This window comes from Danio rerio, chromosome 3, assembly GCF_049306965.1.
Source record: "Danio rerio strain Tuebingen ecotype United States chromosome 3, GRCz12tu, whole genome shotgun sequence".
In the NCBI taxonomy this organism is placed as follows: Eukaryota; Metazoa; Chordata; class Actinopteri; order Cypriniformes; family Danionidae; genus Danio; species Danio rerio.
This window is the reverse complement of record NC_133178.1, coordinates 23574469-23595989: the sequence shown is the minus strand read 5'-3', so window position 1 is coordinate 23595989 and position 21521 is coordinate 23574469. Positions and strand designations below refer to the sequence as shown.

At 35.1% G+C, this 21521-nt stretch overlaps 1 protein-coding gene across 3 annotated transcripts in view; it reads left to right on the top strand.

Moving 5' to 3' along the window:
* The window catches only part of LOC100535636 (protein shisa-9), a 121613-nt gene that overhangs the window by 56999 nt on the left and 43093 nt on the right, over positions 1 to 21521 (top strand). For all 3 annotated transcript variants that reach the window (XM_009299406.5, XM_017354765.4, XM_073944425.1), the window contains exon 3: positions 10483 to 10598. In XM_009299406.5, the coding sequence (XP_009297681.1) occupies positions 10483 to 10598 (116 nt within the window). The remainder of the gene's footprint in view (positions 1 to 10482; positions 10599 to 21521) is intronic.

Sequence of the window (21521 nt, the reverse complement as noted above, 5' to 3'; positions counted from 1 at the left end):
AGTTTCTAAAAGCAAAGAAGGTCAAGGTGCTCCAGGATTGGCCAGTCCAGTCCCCAGACATGAACATTATTAAGCATATCTGGGGTAAGATGGAGGAGGCATTGAAGATAAATCCAAAGAATGCAAGGATGCTTTTTTTTGCCATTCCAGATGACTTTATAAATAAGTTATTTGAGTCATTGCAAAGATGTATGGATGCAGTCGTCCAAGCTCGTGAGAGTCATACACAACAATAATTATTTTCCCACTGCACCATGACTTTATATTCTATATTATTTCTGTTAAGTGACAAGACTTTTGTCTCTAAGCAAAGTCAGACCTTACTGTCCTAATTAACTAATTCAAAATCATGGCATAATGATATTTTATTTTGGTAAAATAACTGTAATCTAGAGGCCTTTGCCTTTTATATAAGCCACTTCTGAAGCCAAATGATCAACTAGAATTTAAAAATGATTTGTTGTTCCTAAAACTTGGATAGGCGACAAGACTTTTATCAGGTAGAGTATACATCAGTAGTCTGACACACATAAAGAGCACCCTGCGCTGACACTGAGAAGAAGACACTGTTTAATGAAGTATAACGTTTTGTTTTTGTTTTATGTAAGCACAAAAATATTCACTTTCCTTGATAATATTCAGAATGAACCACCAAAGACATATCAATATTTTTCTAAACTTTGACTTTTTGAACAGTCTATGGAAGTTCAGAGAGCTCCCAGATTCCTTCTAAAAATCTTCATTTGTATTCTGAAGACGAACGAAGGTCTCAAGAGTTTAGAACGACATGAGGGTTAGCAATTAGTAACATAATTAACATTTTCGTGTGAGCTAACTCTTTAATCAAAAGCACTTTTTTTAAAATCAAATCTGCAATACAGCATTTGTATACATCATACTCCCAAACCCAGCACAGCTAGTGACTACAGAACATAGATTAGGAAGGAGTTCAGCAAGTTCCTGTCTAAAAGCCCCCAGTTGGGTCTTAAAGTGAGTTAGGAGCCAGTCGGGGAGGGCACTTAAGACTGATTTGGGACACCTGCAGTTAATCTTTCCACCTGTGATTACCACCCAACTGCCCTAATAAGGATTCAGCGGAAAAGTAACAGTTTAATTAAAGATCACATTTCTGTAATGAAAAGAGAACATGCTGAGAGAACATCAGCAAGATTGGAAATATCTCATCTAAGATATTTCAATCCAGCGCATGTATGGCTAATCAGAAATTCATTCATCGCTCGCATTAGGAGAAGACCATCAGTGTGATTCATCAGTGATCATTTTCTATCAATAAACGACTGATTGCTGCTCTGTTCTGTAGTATAACCGCCGGCCGTGTAGGTGCAACAGATTGAGCTGGTTGGAATTTTTAATTGCGGGTGAATAGAGGTATTCTGGTTTAGCACAGCTGGGTGCAGATGTGTCTATAGATTGTGTCTAGATGTTTCTCAGATTGCACATACCTATATATCTGTTCATGCTTACACGAGAGCACGACATAAGAACCGTTCTCCTGAGAGTGTAAGAGAGACCTTAACATGTGCTCTGAGATGCATTTAAAGATCTTGTCTCTGCTTTTCTACATCCTAGACCCACCAGAAATCAATTGAAGTGTGTGGTTTAGGTTTAGCACAATGCAAATTTAAGATCAATGTCATTGTAATCAGTATTTACAGTCAGGTTTTGGCTCTTAAACCTGAATTATCCAGTGGAAATCTGAATTATTTTATTAACAATGAACAAATTGTGCCTGGTGATTGATGTGAATGAGAATAAAAGTCCTTCTCAGCTCACAACCTCCTTTTAATTATTTAAATTATCTTATAAGAGAGCTTGCATTTCAGTTAAGCAATTTTGTAGTTGAAAGAGAATTTTCTAAACTGACATTAATGTTTAATTGCTTTGCAGCATGTGAAATGTCACTTGAATATGTAAAATACATTAAATACACTGTTGTTTTTAAGTCTGGGAAGGAATTTATTGATAATCCTTTTTGCTGTAGACAATTAGTGCATATATGTTAGACTGCAAAGTGTTGTTCTATATTTTATTGTTAAAATTATTTTAAAATACTTTACATGAGTAGCAAAATTGCATAAAATATAAGTATTTTGTTAGAAAAAAGCAAATGCAATAATTTTCTAATTAATTAATAAATGAAGTAAAGCAACATTTGGCCTTATCATACACCGGGCGCAATAAGGCCAAGACATGTTTGGCACAGTTTGTTGCTATTTTCAGACCAATGCAACCCTAATTTTTCCATTTTGCAACACGCTTTTTAAATAGCAAATCTATTTGCATCACTTTGTGGACTCATGGGTGTTCTGGTTAAGAAAGAAGGCGTGTTAAGGCGCATTGTTGGCGAGTTGCTATTTTGAGGAACTAAAATAAACGGCGCCATTGACCAGCTGAAAGCTGGTAAAAAGTCCAGCAGAAAACGCATTAGTTGTGGGCTTTTTTCAGTTTATTCATGTGTTTAAACTCTCAGTAATGATTAAATCACACTTAACTGAGCTAAACTGAACTGAACTGAACTTAAACACTAAAAAACTGAGCTACACTGTTCCAGTTACTATGACCATTTATGTGAAGCTGCTTTGACACAATCTACATTGTAAAAGCGCTATACAAATAAAGCTGAATTGAATTGAATTGAATTTATTCATGACAATTTGCATTTATATAATGTTATTATTATTAGCAGTATTATTTATTATATGCATATTTATATTTGTTTTAATAAATACACGTTTAGATTTGTCCACTTGTCGGGTTTTGGAGATGTGTGCATCACCATATGGATAATAAGAACAGGTTGTGTGTTTGGATACAACTCATAACGACACTTCGTTATTGTTGTTCAATAATTAATTTGCTGGAAAATAAGAACTGAATTTAAAAGTCATTTTGGAACAAATCTGTGCACTTAACAAATTAAATTAAATATGTAGGCTTATGGATGTCTTTGGCGGAGTACGTACAACACCGCTTTCTTATCCACAAAATTAAAGGAGTGAAGGAAAGAGAGAGTAAAGAGGCCAAATAGAGGAGGCTCAATCTTTATCCTCGCACTCATTAAGAGAATAAGCACTACCCTGTTAGACCATACGCCATGGCGCAAACCATATTTTTCCATCCTTAAAATAGCAAAAGTGGATTTGGACAAGCTTGTAATGCTTTTGCGCCATGTGCTTTAGACTTTGCACCTCAATCGTTGAAATAGAGCCCATCGACTTTAATATTTTTTTTATTTTTATCTGCATACGTCATTTAATTTTTCTGTTCAATACCTCAAAGTGGCAATTAACGCTCTATGAAATAAGAATATTTTGTCAAGAAAAGAAAAAATAAGAAGAAAAACACGAGAAGAAATGTCCTAGTGCAGAACAGGGAAAAAATACACTTGGTAATTTATGATATCAAGTGTTTATCCAAGATTCAATAGTACATGTGTCTTATTTTAAGGATTTGCACATATTTTACCAACACAAATAAAAACTGCAGAGTTCCACACAATTCATTCATGTTGTCCTAACACAAATTGATTAGGTTAACTTAACAAATTTAAGTTGATTGAACATATAACAATTAAGCTATCCCAAAATAATTTCAAGGATTGGGTCGTTTCTGCTCATTTGAAGTAAGTAGTTTGACCAAGCAGCAAAAATCCTTTGTTAAATGTATACATTGACAATTTTTTATTTAAGTAAACAATAAATAAATAAATAAATAAATAAATAAATTAGTAAGTCTAATGTACCAATATAGCTAATATTTCAGACCAATACATTTTAGTTATTTTATTTTACAAATACCTTTATGATAACTATAATAGGGTAGATTTTTAAATGACTTTAGTTAAATTTTTGGAATTATTATTTTATTATTTAAATATACCTTAAAAACAAAAACAACAACAACAACAACAACAACAACAACAACAACAACAACAATAATAATAATAATAAAATTAATAATAATAATAATAGTAATAATTATAATAATGGCAGTTCATTCCGCTGTGGTGACCCCTGATTAAGAAAGAGACTAAGTCGAAAAGAAAATGAACAAATTAATTACAATAATAATAATAATAATAATAATAATAATAATAATAATAATAATAATAATAGGTTTAAAAACAACTCCGAAATTAGTGGTTAATGTCATAACTACAAAGAAATAAAAGTAACAAATTGAATAACCATCAATTTTTATGAAGCAATGAAACAATTTTCTTGCAAAATACACTCCAGTGCTCGTGTTTTACTCTTAACGAATATTTTAACAGCTTACCTCCACAATTGCCTGTCTGAGTGTAAAATCACCAGAAAATCATCTTCGCACCCACCAGTCAGGATATGATACATCTCGCTAGAGAGGGACAGGAAGTGTACATATGTTAGTGAACCACCATTTTCCCTGTGTGGCCTGTGCTGGCTTTGAGCAGACGGTAGAAAGGATCCACAGGGCAGCAGATCTGTCGGGCTTAAAGCAGAGAGAGCTGGCCCAAGCGAGAGCCTCTTTCTCCTAGCTGTTATCATGAAAGAGACAGACTCTTCTCACACTCCTCAGCCTGGCACTCCTGGACACTGTCCCAAGTGTCCACCCTGCTCCGAATCTGAGCCTGCAAAACAGTGAATGAGGAGACAATGATGTTGCAAGGGAAATAACAGAAGCTTAAAGACCAGCAGAGCAGAATTATTCAGAATTGCAATGGAATCAAGTCACTTTCGGTGCACCTATACAGTTTTAATGTGACCACTGGAGAACTTGCCGGGTAAATCGAGACGGTCGGTTATTGTTAAAATCAAGACACTTTAGGGGGAAAAAAAATAGTTGTCACTATTCGTTCCTAGTAAAATATGCTTATAATTACACATTGTTTTTGTAGTAAAAAAGTTTTTTTGTTGTGCTTAAATATGCAAATGAGCCATTTTAATTAAATATAAACTAATTTGCATACATTTCTAGTACAAAAATCTAAAGTCAGGCTAAAAATTCTTGTTGTTATAGTTTAGTTTACTTTATACTTTAATGTCCGTTCTGCTTAGCACAAAAAGGAAATGTGTCTTTAACACCGGATTTAAGACAACAGCTGCATAAATACAACATACAACAATCACACAATAGCAACACTCATCAAGACAACAAAATGAGTTAAAAACCTAAAAACCAAATTAGCCCCTATACATATCACTGCAGATCATTCTTGGCAACCACCCTATTCACTTCAAATTGTGATCCGATTTAAAACAACAACTGCAATTGGGATAAGTTACTTTTTATGCGCAGTTCTTCAGGCTTTAGCAATTCTAAACCTGCATCCTGATGGTACCACTTCAAAAGCTAAGTTAAGGGTTGTGTTGTCTTAAAAAAATCGCAATTGCTGTTTTTTCCATAAAGGAGTCGAATAGAATCTGCAGTGAATGTTGTTTGTGACCAGTTATCTTATTTGCCTGATTGATTATTTGCGATAAGATCTTTTTCTGTTTGTGTTGTTTTACCAAATCAGAAAACAATATTATATGTGAGAACACTCTCTATTAATGATGCCATGTTTAAAGTCTGTGTACTAACATTAAAACCTCTCAACTTGCCGAGGAGACTTAAGAATCTAATCTAATCTAATCTAAAGCGCCGACTTGCCTTCTTACAAACAGCCTCTACATTACTATCAAAATTCAGTTTATTGTCAATAATTGTGCCTAAAAACTTGAAATTTGAGACCTGTTCTATTATTTTTTCAGTTATGATGACTGGTTCATAAAATCTAGTATCTACTGCTCTTGTTTGACTTCCCAGACATAGTTCTTTTGATTTTCCAATAAAAAGATGTAATGAACCCATCTGTGATACTATTAATATATTTAATATATAAGGAGCTATTCATTTCTACCTGAAAGGAAACCAATGCCAGATCATTGGCGTATTTTATAAGAGCGAGATCCTCATCATATTATTATTGTCACATAGTCAAAGGTTTTTACTGAGTGGAAAATGTTGAAAATCTCACTTTTTATAAAATATAATAAAACAATAAATATATAAAATAGATATATTTTGAGGTGATATACAATTATATCTAATTATAGATATGAATAAAAGAGAAGTTTGTTTAATGTAGGTGCTGAGATTTATGGTTCAGTTCAGGATAAAAATCATATTTAGTAAAAAATGTTTTGAAAATATTGAAATGGAAATCAAAAATGTGACAAAAGAAACACTTAAAAGGTTTATGTCATCATTTACTGGCTATTCACTTGTTTTTAAATCTGTTTGAGATTCATTCTTTTATTGAACATAAAAGAGAATATTCTGAAGAAAACAGGAAACCTGTAACCCGTGACTTCCATATAGTATTTGTTTTTCCCACTGTGGAAGTCAATGGTTACAGGTATTCAACTTTCTTTAAAATATCTTCTTTTGAGTTCAACACAAGAAAGAAAGTCAGAAAGATTTGGGAATTACTTGAGAATGAGTAAATAATGAGTACATTTAAATTTTAAAAGTGTATCTTAAAAAGTCAAAACATCCAAAACCTCAAACTTCTCAAGTTTGAACAAATCTCAAGATTTCGTCACCTTAGAATTATAAGGTTCTATCTGACATTTTTCTCACAATTGAGTGGTACACATATTCTTATTATATGACAGCTCATTTTCATTATGCTTATTTTCATTATGTTTTTTATAAGTTGTTTACATTTTTACAAAACCAAAAAGGTTTTATCTACCAAGTCGAACTCTAGCTTGGCTCTTTAAAGTTCTTTCTGAGACCTATCTGGACCAATCAGGATCAGTTTTCTTTGTCATGTCTTGGTTATTTAGCCAGATTACTCCAGTGACAGCGGGAAAGACCAAAAAGAAAAAAAAATCAGAGTCAACTAAACAATTCTGCACCACACAAAATTAGGAAGAATTTAAATCCTAAAAATTTAGAAATTTGATATTTAGCCTTGAAGCTTATATGCCCCTTAAATTGAATTCACGGGGCATATAATTCAATAAATATAATTCATGTAAAGCATAGGTCTCAAACTCAACTCCTATAGGGCCGCAGCCCTGCACAGTTTTGCTCCAACCCTATCAAACACAGCTGATCCAAATTATCCAGGTGTTCAAAAGAGTCATGAACACCTTTAGTAGTTGGATCAGCTGTGTTTAATCAGAGTTGGAGCAAAACTGGACAGCTGCGGCCCTATAGGAGTTGAGTTTGAGACCTGTTATGTAAAGCATATATTCAATAATAATTACCATGTGAATAACATAAAATTAACAGTTGCACTGGGCAAAAATATTTAGCACAGCCTTGTATGCTTAATTTGAATAAGAAAAAATATTCATCCAAAAACATTAAATAAATGTTATACAAAGCATAAATCAACATATTGATACAATATTATTTTTTATTATTATATTAAGAAGCAGACTGATAGTATTTCTTAAAAAAAAAGTATTGCTTCAATTAATGATCTGCCAGACAGAACCTTATAACTCCAAGCAGAATTTGCCGTTTGTTTAAATTTAAGAGAATTTTAATAGTTTACATTTAGAGTACATTTATTGTCTCTGTCATGTTAATGAGAGAAGAAGAACTGTTACATACATATTGTTTGCTATATGGAATGCAAAAACTCTGAAGCCCGATATCTCAAAATCATTTAGAACACAGATAGAACCTTATAATTCCAAGGCGACGATTTTTATTTAAGTGTTAGTGAGATGTAATGTCTGCACTGAGACTTGAAAAAAGGGCTCAATCCTGGACAATCGGTGAAGGTTACAGTCACTGAAACTCCCAGAGAGGGATTTGGATGGATTCTAGAGGTGCGAATGGTAGTTATAGTGAATAAAAGGAGAGATTCAAGGACAACTGGGGCAGTGACCGAATGAAATATTCGTTGAAAGCATAAGAGGAAATGATAGAGGAAGAGTGGGAATGAAAGAATGAGCTGAATTAAAATGTGCAATAGTGAGACTGCATGGGAATAAATTAAAAGGCATAAAAGTGTGCAATGAAGCAGATTCAGTGCATGCATAAAATAAAATTTAAACCATTTGTATGTATCCCAAAGCTTACACAAGCGCAGCCTCTTCTGAAAAAAACTAATTTGGATAAATCTGTGCTGTCCAATTTTTGATCTATTTCAAAACTAACCTTTTTAAATAAGATTTTGGAGAAAACTGTTTTAACACAACTACAGAGCTTTCTGGAGCTTAACGTTGTTCATGAAGTTTTTCAATCAGGTTTTAAGGCATATCATAGTACTGAGTGTGCACTGCTACGCGTGATGAATGACATTTTGTTATTGAGGGACTCTGGGCACTCTGTGATCCTTATGCTTCTTGACCTTACTTCAGCTTTGACACTATAGACCATGAGATCCTTATTTCCCGTCTTGAGAAATTGGTTGGCATTCAGGGTTCTGCTCTTAAATGGTTTAGATTGTATTGTCAAACTGAAGCTTTTGTGTTAGTGTTGGTCAGACCTTTTCATCTTCCAAACCCCTGACGTGGAGTTGGGCAAGGGTCGATCCTTGGACATATCTTTTTTTTTTTAATATATTTTACATTTCAGATTTATGTCCCTCATAAAAATAATGATAAAAATCTCCTTGACTCCCTAAAGAGATGTCTAATCAAGGTTAAGACCTGGTTGTCGTTAATTTTTTAAAATTTCAATGAGGAAAAAACTGAGGTGGTCTGGATTGGGGATCCTGCCCGTCTGGAATTACTAGGTTTTGTTGAGCTATAAGCTTATCAAAACCCTGTCGTTAGAAACCAAGGGTTTCAGTTTGATAGTGATCTGAAATTTAACAAACAAGTAAATCAGTTGTTAAATCCATTTTTTTCCATTTGCGACTTACCAGTTGAAGTTGTAATTTCTCTTTTTTAATGACCTTGACAAGGTGATCCATGCTTTAATTTTGGGAAGATGACTATTGCACTGTTGACTATTGCAACTCTTTGTGTGGGTATTAGACAAAATGCTCTGAATAGATTGCAATTATTCCAAAATGTGGCTGCAAGAATTTTGACAGGGACTCGCAAGCATGAGCACATATCCCCAGCTCTTTCCTCTCTGGGATGGCTGCCTGTTAGGTCACAGATTGATTTTAAATAAAAAAAAATTGTTTTTAAATCTTTAAATGAGTCTTTAAAAGGTCCTGGTGTAAGCAAAGAGGGGATCGGGCTTTTGCTGTTCTCGCCCCAAAATTCTGGAACAAGCTTCCACCTCACTTTAGACACGCTTTAACTCTATCTGTTTTTAAAAAGCTTCTAAAACTGCATCTGTGTTCTTTAGCATTTGAGCCTTTTCAATGTTGAGGGCTTAGCCTTTTGTTTTAATTGTTATGAATGTGATGTTGAACTTATTTTGATTAGCATTGATTGTGGTTAGCACTTTGGGCAACCCTGTGTTGTAAAAAATGTGCTATATAACTAAACTAAACTAAACTAAACTAAACTAAACTAAAATAAACTAAACTAAACTAAAATTCCAAAGCTTAAACAATCGTCATATGCCTCTTTTTCAGTTTGCATTTTGTTCAGTAATGTAATGCTTGCCAATTGTTTACTAAATGTCGCTAGACAACATCATACCAATGTTTTTCAGAAACTAGATAGGCTTCTCGGGAAGTCAATGGATGGTGTTTTACTTTAAAAAGGCCAGGCTCAGAATTTTTTTCTATAAAACTCAACAGTCAACTTTATCAAATGAGTGTAGTTAACTCAAAATTGACTGGAATACAGGAATGTACTGTATTTGTTTAGTTATTCTTTATCAAGTGACATCAACATGTACTGGCCTGGCATGTACAGCAAAGACCATGTGAGGATTTGTAAGGATTCATGTGAAAAAGGATTACTTGTCATCTAAACATCTAAAATGCATTATTTCAGTGCAATGTTGTCAAGTAAAAGTACCCTCTGTTACTCCTTCATTCCTAAATGAACAAACAGATACACCCGGAGTACAGTACATGTTGATTTAAGTCTTGCATGTAGATACAAGTTCTGTTTACTTAAGCTTATGTGATGAGCTGTAATTACTTTCTAATTAAGCTCTGCTCATTTTAATTAACCAAAAGAAGTGTTTGCCTCAAGTTTCAATTTGCAGTTTTCCCAATTTTTAATCACATTTTACTGGATAATTTCGACATTTATTTAAAGAAAGCAGACACAAAAACAACTTGGAGTGTGTAATTCATTTTTAGGAGCATAGTTTAGCATTATTAATTAAATAAATAAATAAATAAAATTTGCACAGTTCACAGAAATCTCAAGTCATTCTTCACCTCAAGATGCATCTCACCATGTTTAAAAGACTTGAGGACAAATGACTCGAATTAGTGCGACGTGACTTGGACCGCATTCAAAACCCTAGCCTGGGCTCGTGTCTGGTTTGTATTGCTCACTTTTATTTGCCAAGACCCTGCTGAGAACTGATGGTGTACAAACTCGTCTCTTATTTTAGGGCCCTGACGGAGCTGTTGAAGCAGCCAGGCGAGGCCGGAGGTGTGGACAGAGGCGGAGGACACCACCCTATCGGCTCCAACGGCATCTCCGGCAGGTCAATGCGCACCAACAACGGTGAGTCAGAGCCTCTACTGAGCCCAAACACAAACACTTGCAGGTGTAATCAACAGCAAGGAAAATATCGTGAACGTCACACGTTCAGTGTTAAGGTGAAAAGGAGCCTTGGCGGGTTGCTTGCTGTTCTGTTTTTGTTGCCAGTGCTCTGAGGTGAGCCCTGCAGATTTTGGCTATTTCAGTATGTGACAATTTCAAATAGGCAGGTGGGAATAAAAGACTTTTGTTCAAACTTAATATGCAGTGAGATTTGTTATTTGACAGTAATTTAGTGGTTCTTTTAAAAACGTTGCTTGTTTGAGCAGAATTACAATGTTACAGTAACTTGATGTCACTTTGGGGTAGAACTATACTCTTGACCAGCCTATGAGTAACATAGAAAAAGATTTTTTGCTTGACGTTGATTCATCAACTGGTTTTAAGGCAATGGTAAAAGGTATTTTTTTACTTTACTATACTACCTGAGTACATTTTACTTTATCAGCTTCATTTTATTATATTTCCATTATGTACTTACTGTAATCGTAACAGGATAATAGTGTATAATGTAGTGAAGGAGCTAAACCTGTTAAACTGGTTTACAATTTAAACTGAACAAATAGTTTGTGAACTAGGCAAATCTGTGCATCTTATTTGTTTTAAGTTATTTCAGCTAGAATAAAAGCAATTTTAATTTAAAAAGAACAACAACATTTTGTTCAATATTATCAGCCCTCTTAAGAGTTTTGTTATACAAGGACTTATTACCCTAACTTGCCTAAATAACCTAGAAGTCCTTTAATGTCACTTTGAGCTGTCTTCATGGCAAAGATAAAAGAAATCAGCTATTATAAATAATTTTTGGAAATGTGTTGAAATAAAATCTTCTTTTTGTTAAACAAAAATTAGGGAAACAAATATACAGGAGTATAAAAATTCAGGAGGGTTAATAATTCTGAATTCAAATGGATATTTGTACAAAATAAAAATAAATATAAAGAATTTGCATTAAATGCTTTTAATCAGTTTTAAAGTTACTTTTTTTAAAGTGAAAATTGTGTACTTGGTCCAGCACTGTTGTCATTATTTCTAGCTTTTCTTTTAATGAATCAAACTTTGTCCTATGCATATTAAAAGCATATACTTTATTGGAATGTTATCCTAAAAAGCAAAGACAGCCTATAGCAAACCCATCTCAGACTCTACACAGGACAAATCTGTAGAATCTCAAATTAGCTATATTACCCTTTATCCTTGCTTCCTCCAACCTTTGTGTTTTCACAGCTGGTTTCTGGTTCAACAGGCCTCTCCCAGTTCCTACTCCTTTTCGACCCCAATTTAAAGCCCTGTCTTCTTGTTGGCCCTTATAATGTACAGATCTAATGTGTTCATCGCTGTTTTACCACATATAGTTGGCAATCATGATTAGTGTTCATTTTCTCAAACATCTAAACTGGACCCTTCCATACAGTATGTGTCTATTCAAACATACATGAAAGTTTCAACATATGTTGTATACATTTCATGCTTTTCTGGCTGTATATACACAGATGCTTCTTCATTGTATCCCCAAGTCCTCTCTCATGCTTTTTTATGACCCATTTGCTTTAACCTACTGTATCACCTGTTTTCAAAGACATATAATGGCAGATTCAAATGGCCCTCCACTCACCCTATTAAATGTGTCTTTACATAGATTTAAAAAATAAAAATCTTATTTATTGTCAGAAACAGCTCAGCACACAACACCACAGAAGCCTCAACAGACCAGCAGAGGCATTTAAGGCCATCACCTTTCGACCCTGTGAAGGAACTGAAGCGGATTGAGGGAGTAATTAAATTTGCGGATATGAGAGGTCTTACTGCTGCTCCCCTCTCAGCCTTGGAAGAGGAAGTGGCTTAACGAAGCAACTGTGCTAATTAAGGCATAATTAAGAAACTTCAGCCAAGACCTGCTGATCAAGAACACACTGTCCTTCTGTCTGAGAATTAGGGACCCATTTATCTCTCTATCTCACGCTCGCTCTTCATCACAGGTGTGAGTTTTCCTTGGGAATGCGAGAGTATTCACTGTGCCAATGTTTCTGCTGCTGCTTCTTTTATCTTCTGTTTTCTCAGTCCGCCTCTTCAAAGAGAGTTTAATTAAGTGCTCATTAAAGCAGCTTGATCACGCTAAGGGTCACAAGTGTCTAAGAACAATCCATCTGCACACACACACACACACACAAACATACACAGTGAAGAATCGTGACAGGTGAACCCACGTCACCACAGGACGATAGATGGATGGATGGATTTGAGTGATGGAGGAAGACAGGGATTCTGATCCGTGAAGGTTACAATGATTGGCTGATTAAATTAGCATTGTTTAATTAATTGCTTAATTTTATGATTATAACAATGCATTGACTATTTATTTTGACCTAAGCTGGGATAAAATCTCATTTTGGTTCATTAGTTGCAGTCTGGTAAATTTCAATGAAAAAACAAACAATATAGAAACATGAAATATATAATTGAATAAATAATAGAAAAAAATACAATAATAATAAGTGTATATAAAGTAATTTAAATATACAATAAAGTAAGAACATGTATAACATCAAAACATTTATTTTTAATGCTATTTTTACATTTACAAACAAAAGTGGTATTTTGGTAGCACGGTGGCGCAGTTGGTAGCGCTGTTGCCTCACAGCAAGAAGGTCGCTGGGTCAGTTGGCATTTCTCTGTATAGTTTGCATGTTTTTCCTGTGTTTGCGTGTTTTTTTTCCGGGTGGTCCGGTTTCCTCCACAGTCCAAAGACATAAGCAATAGTTGAACTGGGTAAGCTTAATTGTCTGTGGTGTATGTGTGTGAATGAGGATGTATGGGTGTTTCCCAGTGATGGGTTGCAGCTGGAAGGATATCCGCTGCATAAAACATATAATGGATAAGGTGGCCGTTCATTCCGCTGTGGCAACCCCTGATTTATAAAGGGACTAAGCCAAAAAGAAAAGACAATATGCTATTGTCAGATTAAAAAATATAGATAATAATGTTAATGGTTGATGGTAATATTACCAGTTTTGGGTTGCGGCTGAAGGGGCATCCTCTGCATAAAGTTGGCAGTTCATTCCGCTGTAATGACCTCTGATTAATAGAGGGACTAAGCCAAATAGAAAATGAATACACTCTGAGTTGGATGACAAGAGAAGTGACGATCCTCTCTGAGTTTATTAAACAGAGAATGGGCAGGCAGACATCGGTCAAACATGTGCAAACAGTATCATGAGGTAATCCAGAAGCGAAGTCAGCAAAGCAGTGGTGATGTGATATTGTGCACCAAGGCTTAAAAGCATGTATTAAAAAATTATACATCTCGCAGTTAAGCAGTGTACCGGAGCTTGATTCGTACAGCCATAATCACGTGATCAGTGATGATCGAAGTTTCATTTTTGACTCTAACCATGTGACTGTCTCGAATTTTGATTCAAAGATTTAAACACCCTTGTGGGTTAGTAAAGTGTATAGTGAGAGATTAGGTGTTGATACATACTACTGTTTCAAAGCACTGTGCCAGGGCCCAACGCTCCAGTAATTCAACTAAAATGCAATAGTATTTATAGTAAAAAGCTTTTAAACCATACTAAAGTGTATTAGTTTATTATTTACATCTATTTTTTAGAGAAGGCCACTGCATATTGTAGTGTAGTGTGTAATGGAGGCCAGCTGGTGAGTGCAATGGAAAAGACTCTCTTACAGCCTCCTCCTTAGAGCATTCCAAGCAAGAATCAGCCAGTTCAATCCCCATTCGGAATGAGTAGATGGGTGTAAGACCAGCAGGAATACGATAAACATAAATGATTTTGAACACCTAGCATTTTACTACAGTCATCGGGGGTGTAATGTAACATACCTTATGTAAAATACTACAGTAATTGGGTAATTTGTTTATATTACTAATTTTGTATTACTATATGAATGAGTTGATCGGTTGTGAAGATTGCAACACAGTGCTTTTCCACACTTTACCAACAGAGGTCCACATTAAGCTCTGATTTAGAAAACCTTTCTGCGATACAATTGAGTTGAATGGTTCACTGCTTCAGAAAGCTTAATTTCACCAACATTACAAAGCAGGCGAATGGGCAGGAAAGGCCAAAACAACGGAAACAACAAAACAAGGCAAAGGGTCAAAACATGGCTAGACAAGACAAGCAAATGCTTTGTGGTGTTACAATAACAGAAACAAGACTCAGCCACTATGTGTGTATGTGTGCTGCGTTCATAGTCCATCTGATTAGTCCTGAATAGCTTCAGCTGTGTGTGTTTTCAATTAAGGTAAAACTGGGCCAGGTGTGTGAGTGAAGTTCATGATGGGATTTGTAGTGCCGTTGAACGGAAGTGTTCTCCAGCAGTCCAATAGTATCTGGATGCAGCCTTTATGATGCAAGCTGAGATTGCATCACCCAGAGATGCAATGTCAGACACAATCCACTCAAATGACATCACGGTGAGGGGTAGGGTTGGGTGAGCCCATTAAAAAGCATTGGATGCAGCTTAGATTGCACTGCACCATGTCTGCTTCCAGACCCCTCTCCAGCAGTCTGCAAGAGCAACACTGCTGTTGATCATAAGTGTGTATATCTTTGTATGTGTAAATCTTATTCAATAATGTAACAATATACAATAATATCAGATAAAACAAACAACAAAATGATTAAAGATAAAAGTATTAAATGTTACACTACTCTCGTATTTCAAATTAATACAAATTAGAAGTGATTTTTACAGCAAATTCTATCATTTCCCTCAATTTTTGGAGTGTAAAGTGGTTCGTAATCTCTGTTAAAGGAGTTCAACGCCTGAAAAACTTTGAGGGCGAGGAAGAATAATGAGATTTAAAGAATCTTGAAACCAATAGGTGAGAGAACCTGGCAGAGAAAAATAGAAGGAAAATGAGACTGAAATTGAATGAATAAATAGTAAGAGAGAGAGAGAGAGAGAGAGAGAGAGAGAGAGAGAGAGAGAGATGGGAGGGAAGGAAAAAGACCTAAGGGGAGGAATAAAGAGAGAGAATGAGACATGAGGAAAGATGAATGAGCGTGGAGGGGAATGCTGTGGGTGTGATTGGCTGTCGGGTGAAGGAGAATTAGAGTGATGTTTAGAGAGGAGAATGGGAGCTGAATGAGGGAACTGTCTTTCCCAGTTTCATCATCCGTCTGTCCCAGCTCATGACTGCCTTCAATACTGGGGTCACGACCTTTTCAAGAAGTGCAAGACTTAAATAATTATAATTCTGAGGACTAAAGTGCTGATTATGAGCTTGTGAGTCAACTAAAGTTTGTACAAACACAACACATTAAAATAAAATCAGGGATGTAGCTCACTAGTGTTTGTGCTGTGGACGGGAATGATGACATGCAGATTGCAGAAAGAAAACACCCTGTAGTTTGAAAAAGTGACTTGATCTAGATCAAGGGTCTCGATTCCTGAAGGGCCGCAACTCATTACAGTTTTGGTTCAACCCTAATCAAACACAGCTAATCAGTGTGCGAATTATACATTGATGATTGTAGGGGTGAACTTTTTCGATAATGTTAGTTTGTGTAATACATGCTTCAGTGAACTAAATTTATGTATTTATTTAAATTACATCTAATTTATCAATAAAATATAAGTTTTCTGTGTTTTGTGGGATAGGCTATTTATTGTATTCTAACCTGATTAGTTATTTTCAGTTTACTTTTGTCACGATCGTGGGTGGGGAAAGGAGCGAGGTCTCAATTGCAGACAAAAATGAGGGTTTATTTTAAAATAAAAAATAAAACAAACTACCCCAAAGGGGAAAACATTAGCAAAAATTCAAAAACAAACTTGACTGGGCTGGCAGAAAAGAGCAGGGCTGGACAAAACAGCACAAGGAAATAATTAACAACGAACTGGCACACGACAGCAGACATAAAGAGAATATAAGACTGAGACGCTGAGAATGAATGAATGAAGCGTGCTGCCGACAGAACAAAACACAAACATGAGTACAAGAGCGCGCGCCCTAAGCATGACCAGACCTCGCGAGCCCGCATCAAGCCGGAGTGCGCATGGCCTGACCGCAGTCATGACGCTCATACAGAGACACACAATGACAGAAAGTGAGTGCTCGAGCAGAGCACAACATACTGGACAAGACAGAACTAGTGTCTGGACTCTGCCACCAAAACAAGACTTCACAAGACTGGAGTCTCCCTGACAACTTTAAGCCCAACTATACAAACTATGCAACTAATTTGTCTTTACTTTTAGGCTTTCTGTAGAAACAAACAACTATTTTAAGAGAAATCAGTCTTGTAAACTTTTACAGTGCTCTAAATTTGCCCTTTTCAGACTGTTGAATGACTTTTTTTTGCATGGACTGATTGGTGTGATTATGTATTCACAATGGTATGAACCGCTATAGGGGTTGTCAAATGGATACCTGTTATTTTTATTATTTACATTATTATTTAAAATACAGATCAGAGTAAACTTTTTCTCAGATTCAAAATTGCATTCAACAGTCTTTGCTAATAATCATCCACTCTTGGAAATATTCTGTAAACCACCTAGCAACATCATAGCAACCACCCAAAGACCTAAATCACAACATAACAACAACCTAACAAACACGTAAAGAACCCACATGACATAATGGCACCTTGGCAACCACCTATAAGACTCCCATAAAACAAACCCTTTGGAATGAATATACTGTATTAATATTCACATTTTTTTATATTTAAATTTATAGTCCAATTACTCCACTAATGTTCATCTGCCCAGCTGTGAAGTTGAAAATAAACCACAGAAAAATAAAGCACACAGTTGAAATAATGAGTGTGTGTGTGATTGACAGCTTCAGAAATGTTCATGTTTATAATACAGTAAATATAACAGCTCGTCTTTGCTGTCTGGCCGAGAGCTCAAGTGCCTCTGGATCAGCCTTTGGGCAAAAACACTTTTTTTTTACCTGTTCTGAAAGGATGTGGATCTCTTCCACAGCTGATTTTACCGCTGTTTTGTTTTTTTACTACATTTGCGAAGATGCAGATCTTACCGGTCTGGCTGAGTGTAAAATGGTTCATATGTGCAGCTACTGAGTGCAGCAGCATGACTCGTCACACTGTTTGTATTTGATGATGAGACATTGGGTTGTTTGTATGTGTATAAGAGAGAAAGTCTCTGTGCCATATGTGCCAATCATGTTCTTGGCAGACAGCATGTTTGTGTGAGTGCGAGTGTGTGTGTGTGTGTGTGTGTGTGTGTGTGTGTGTGTGTGTGTGTGTGTGTGTGTGTGTGTGTGATGTACAACAGACCACCCATGAAAAATATGTCCATCATATCAAAATGTGTGTGTGTTGCTGGTGACAATTGTGTCCATATGTCTGCAAGTATATTTCAATCAGAGTTGTAACTATAAATGTGATGCAGCAGAAAATGAACGTTCAGTGTAGTGTATTCTCCCCTACACTATTTTTATCATGTAGGGGAGAATAAGAATATACACTCAGAATAAGAATGTACACTCACCGGCCACTTTATTAGGTTCACCATACTAGTTGCAGGTTGGACCCCCCTTTTGCCTTCAGAACCCTTTGTGGCATAAATTCAGCAAAGTACTGGAAATATAGTACATATTGACATGATAGAATAACACAGTTGCTGCAGATTTGTCAGCTGCTCATCCATGATGATAATTGGTTGGATGTGTTGTGCGTTCAGAAATGCTCTTCTGCATAAGTCGGTTGTAAGAAGTGGTTGTTTGAGTTACTGTTGCCTTTCTATCAGCTGGAACCAGTCTGTCCATTCTCCTCTGACCTCTAGCATTAACAAGGCTGACCAGTCTCAGTTAACCCAAAAGATTGTTGTGCGTGAAAATCCCAGTAGATCAGCAGTTTCTGAAATACTCAGACCAGCCTTTCTGGTACCAACAACCATGCCACGTTCAAAGTCACTTAAATCCCCTTTCTTCCCCATTTTAACGCTCAGCTTGAACTGCAGCAGATTGTCTTGATCATGTTTGATCATGTCTACATGCCCAAATGCATTAAGTTGCTGCCTTGTGATTGACTGATTAGAAATTTGCATTAACAGTTGGACAAGTGTACCTAATAAAGTGGCCAGTGAATGTGTGTGTGTGTGTGTGTGTGTGTGTGTGTGTGTGTGTGTGTGTATATACACATACACACACACACACACACACACACACACACATATATATATATATATATATATATATATATATATATGTGTGTGTGTGTGTGTGTGTGTGTGTATTTTTTCTTTTTTTAAAAGGTAAGAGACAACTTAAAAATGATTTTTTTTTTGTTTTGTTTAATTGTTATTTGATTGAATCATCTAGATTTATGATTTGTAGTTTTGTGTTTGAATTAATAGAATAGCTTTGGTTCAACTTCAAGTCGAAATCCAAGTAAAGGTATACATTGGACTAAACTATAATAAATACATATAATGTTAGTCAATAATGAGGAAAATTATCTGCTGGTGCTTTCAGTTTGACTATAAATGTCACGCAAGATGACAACAAAACTCACATTATAAATACAGAAAATCTGAACAGCACATAAACAGTACAGTGTGATCACATGAAAACTGCTGGTTTAAAGGAAAAATATTAATTTCAGAACAACTAACATTTTTATGTCTACCTAGGGGGTTTGTTTATTTATTTATTTATTTTATTTTTTTGCTTTAAGACAAATTGACCATACTCTTCACTTAGCCCAATTTAAAAACGTTCTTTTGATGACATTTTTTCAGTGTATAGGTGATCTATTTTATACACTTGTGGCCATGGAAAATAATATATACTTACTTTATACATTCACATTTGGCAAATATTTGTCATTAATTTGAACATCACACAACATAAATGTTTACTATCCAAATTCTAAATCTATTTATCCTAAAACAATAAATAAATATTATTAAATAAATTAAATAAATAATAATAAGAAAACATCATTAAAATACACATCACAAAATATAAAATATGTGTAGAGAGAGACATGAATCTGATCATCCCTAAAGTATGAACTGGCGATATAGATTTAATATTTTTCACTTATGCCCTTGAGAATCTGCACCAGACATTTACTGTGATGCACTGTCTGTGTAAAGTGTAATGAAGTGGAAGTCTGATCACACCCCATTTTACCAAGCCCTTCCGCTGACCCCATCAGCTGTGGCCACACACGCACACACACTAAAAGATCAGACAAACATCAGGGCATTATCCCAATATTGCGACTCCACAGTGGGACAGAGCATTCATTTCACCACAGACAAATCTTCATAACAGGGTTAAACTGATCTGAGGCCTGTTGTAATGCTCACTGATCTGAGCTCTTCTGATGTTTCCGAAGAGCAGAGGTGATATCTGCAGTGGGCCTGAAGCTAATCTAGCAACAGAACCAGCAATCACAAGCTCTGTGATGGAGAATCGTAGCGATAATACTGTCTTAACAGAGATTTTTGTTTTGTTTGACATCAAAACATCTCAAATAGGAAAAATGTTAATGTAGTTTAGCAGGAACCCTGCATAATGTATCAGCTTTTCAGAGTTTAGTCATTAATATGCCAACATTATCTTACTCTCTTGTGTTGAACACAACTTGCAAGTGCAAAAAAGGAGTGCACTTGTCTTCTATCTTAATATCTTAAGCAGTGATACTTCTCAAGTATGTTCATATGAAGTTTTTCAGATTTATTAAAGATTTTTCACTCAGTATATGATGCTCATGGAAACTCACAACATAAAACACTGGTTTTTGTCTTATTTTTGACAAAATGTCTAAAAAACATTTACCAATTAGCATGCTAAGCTAACTTAGCCATGATCAATTTATGTTTACCTTTACAGCTAAGAGCAACATCAGAAAAAAAATGGGTAATGGGTACACTGTAAAAATAAAAATAAAAAAATAAATCTGTTAATTAACAGTTTATTTTTTGATTTACAAGTGTTTTCTGTTTACTGTTGTGAATTGCATTATGGCATGTTTATTTCTGCTCTGTTGACTTTTGATGCTGAAAGTTCAGTTTAACAAAGTAACTTTTATTGACATTCTAGTAGTTTAAAATAATATAATGTATAAGAAATATTATATAGAAAAATAAGTCTGTAAGTTAACAGAAAATGTACTGGCAGTTTATTACATTGTTTTTTTTTAATCGTTATATGCAACACCAACCCAGACTATGGGCTTTATTTTAAAGATCTAGGCGCAGTCTAAGTCTAAATCGCATGGTGTAAAATCTTTAAGGGCAAGTCCAAATCCATTTTCGCAATTTTAAAGACGAAAAATATGCTCTGCGCCCTGGCACATATAACATGAGCCTCCTCCATTCGGCCTCTTTACTTTACTTTTACTCTTTACTTTACTCCTTTACTTTTGTGGAGTAAGGAAATGGAGGAAACTCACTCCACTGAAGACATCCATTAGTCTAAATAATTATTTTTGTTTGTAAAGAGTAAAGATTTGTTTCAAAACTATTTCTAAATTCAGTTCTAATTTCCAGCAAACAAATAAATAAAAAATAATGATAAAGTGTGGTAAAATAACTTAAAAGAGTTATATCCATACACACAGCCTATTCTTATGCCCCATATGGTGATGCATACATCTCCAAAACCCGAAAGGTCGACACATCTAAAAAATGTTTTAATTAAAACAAATATAAATATTCATATAATAAATACTACTACTAATAATAACATTATTCAAATGCAAATTGCCATGACTAAACTGAAAAAAGCCCCCTAGATGAAGGAGGCATGGAGGCAGTGGCTTTTATATTTATGGACAGTAGTAAATAATATTTTTGTAAAATTTTAATCCTTTATTTTTTTCAGATGTAAAGATATTTGTGTATTGCTGTACATCCTGTGTTTATTAAGCAATG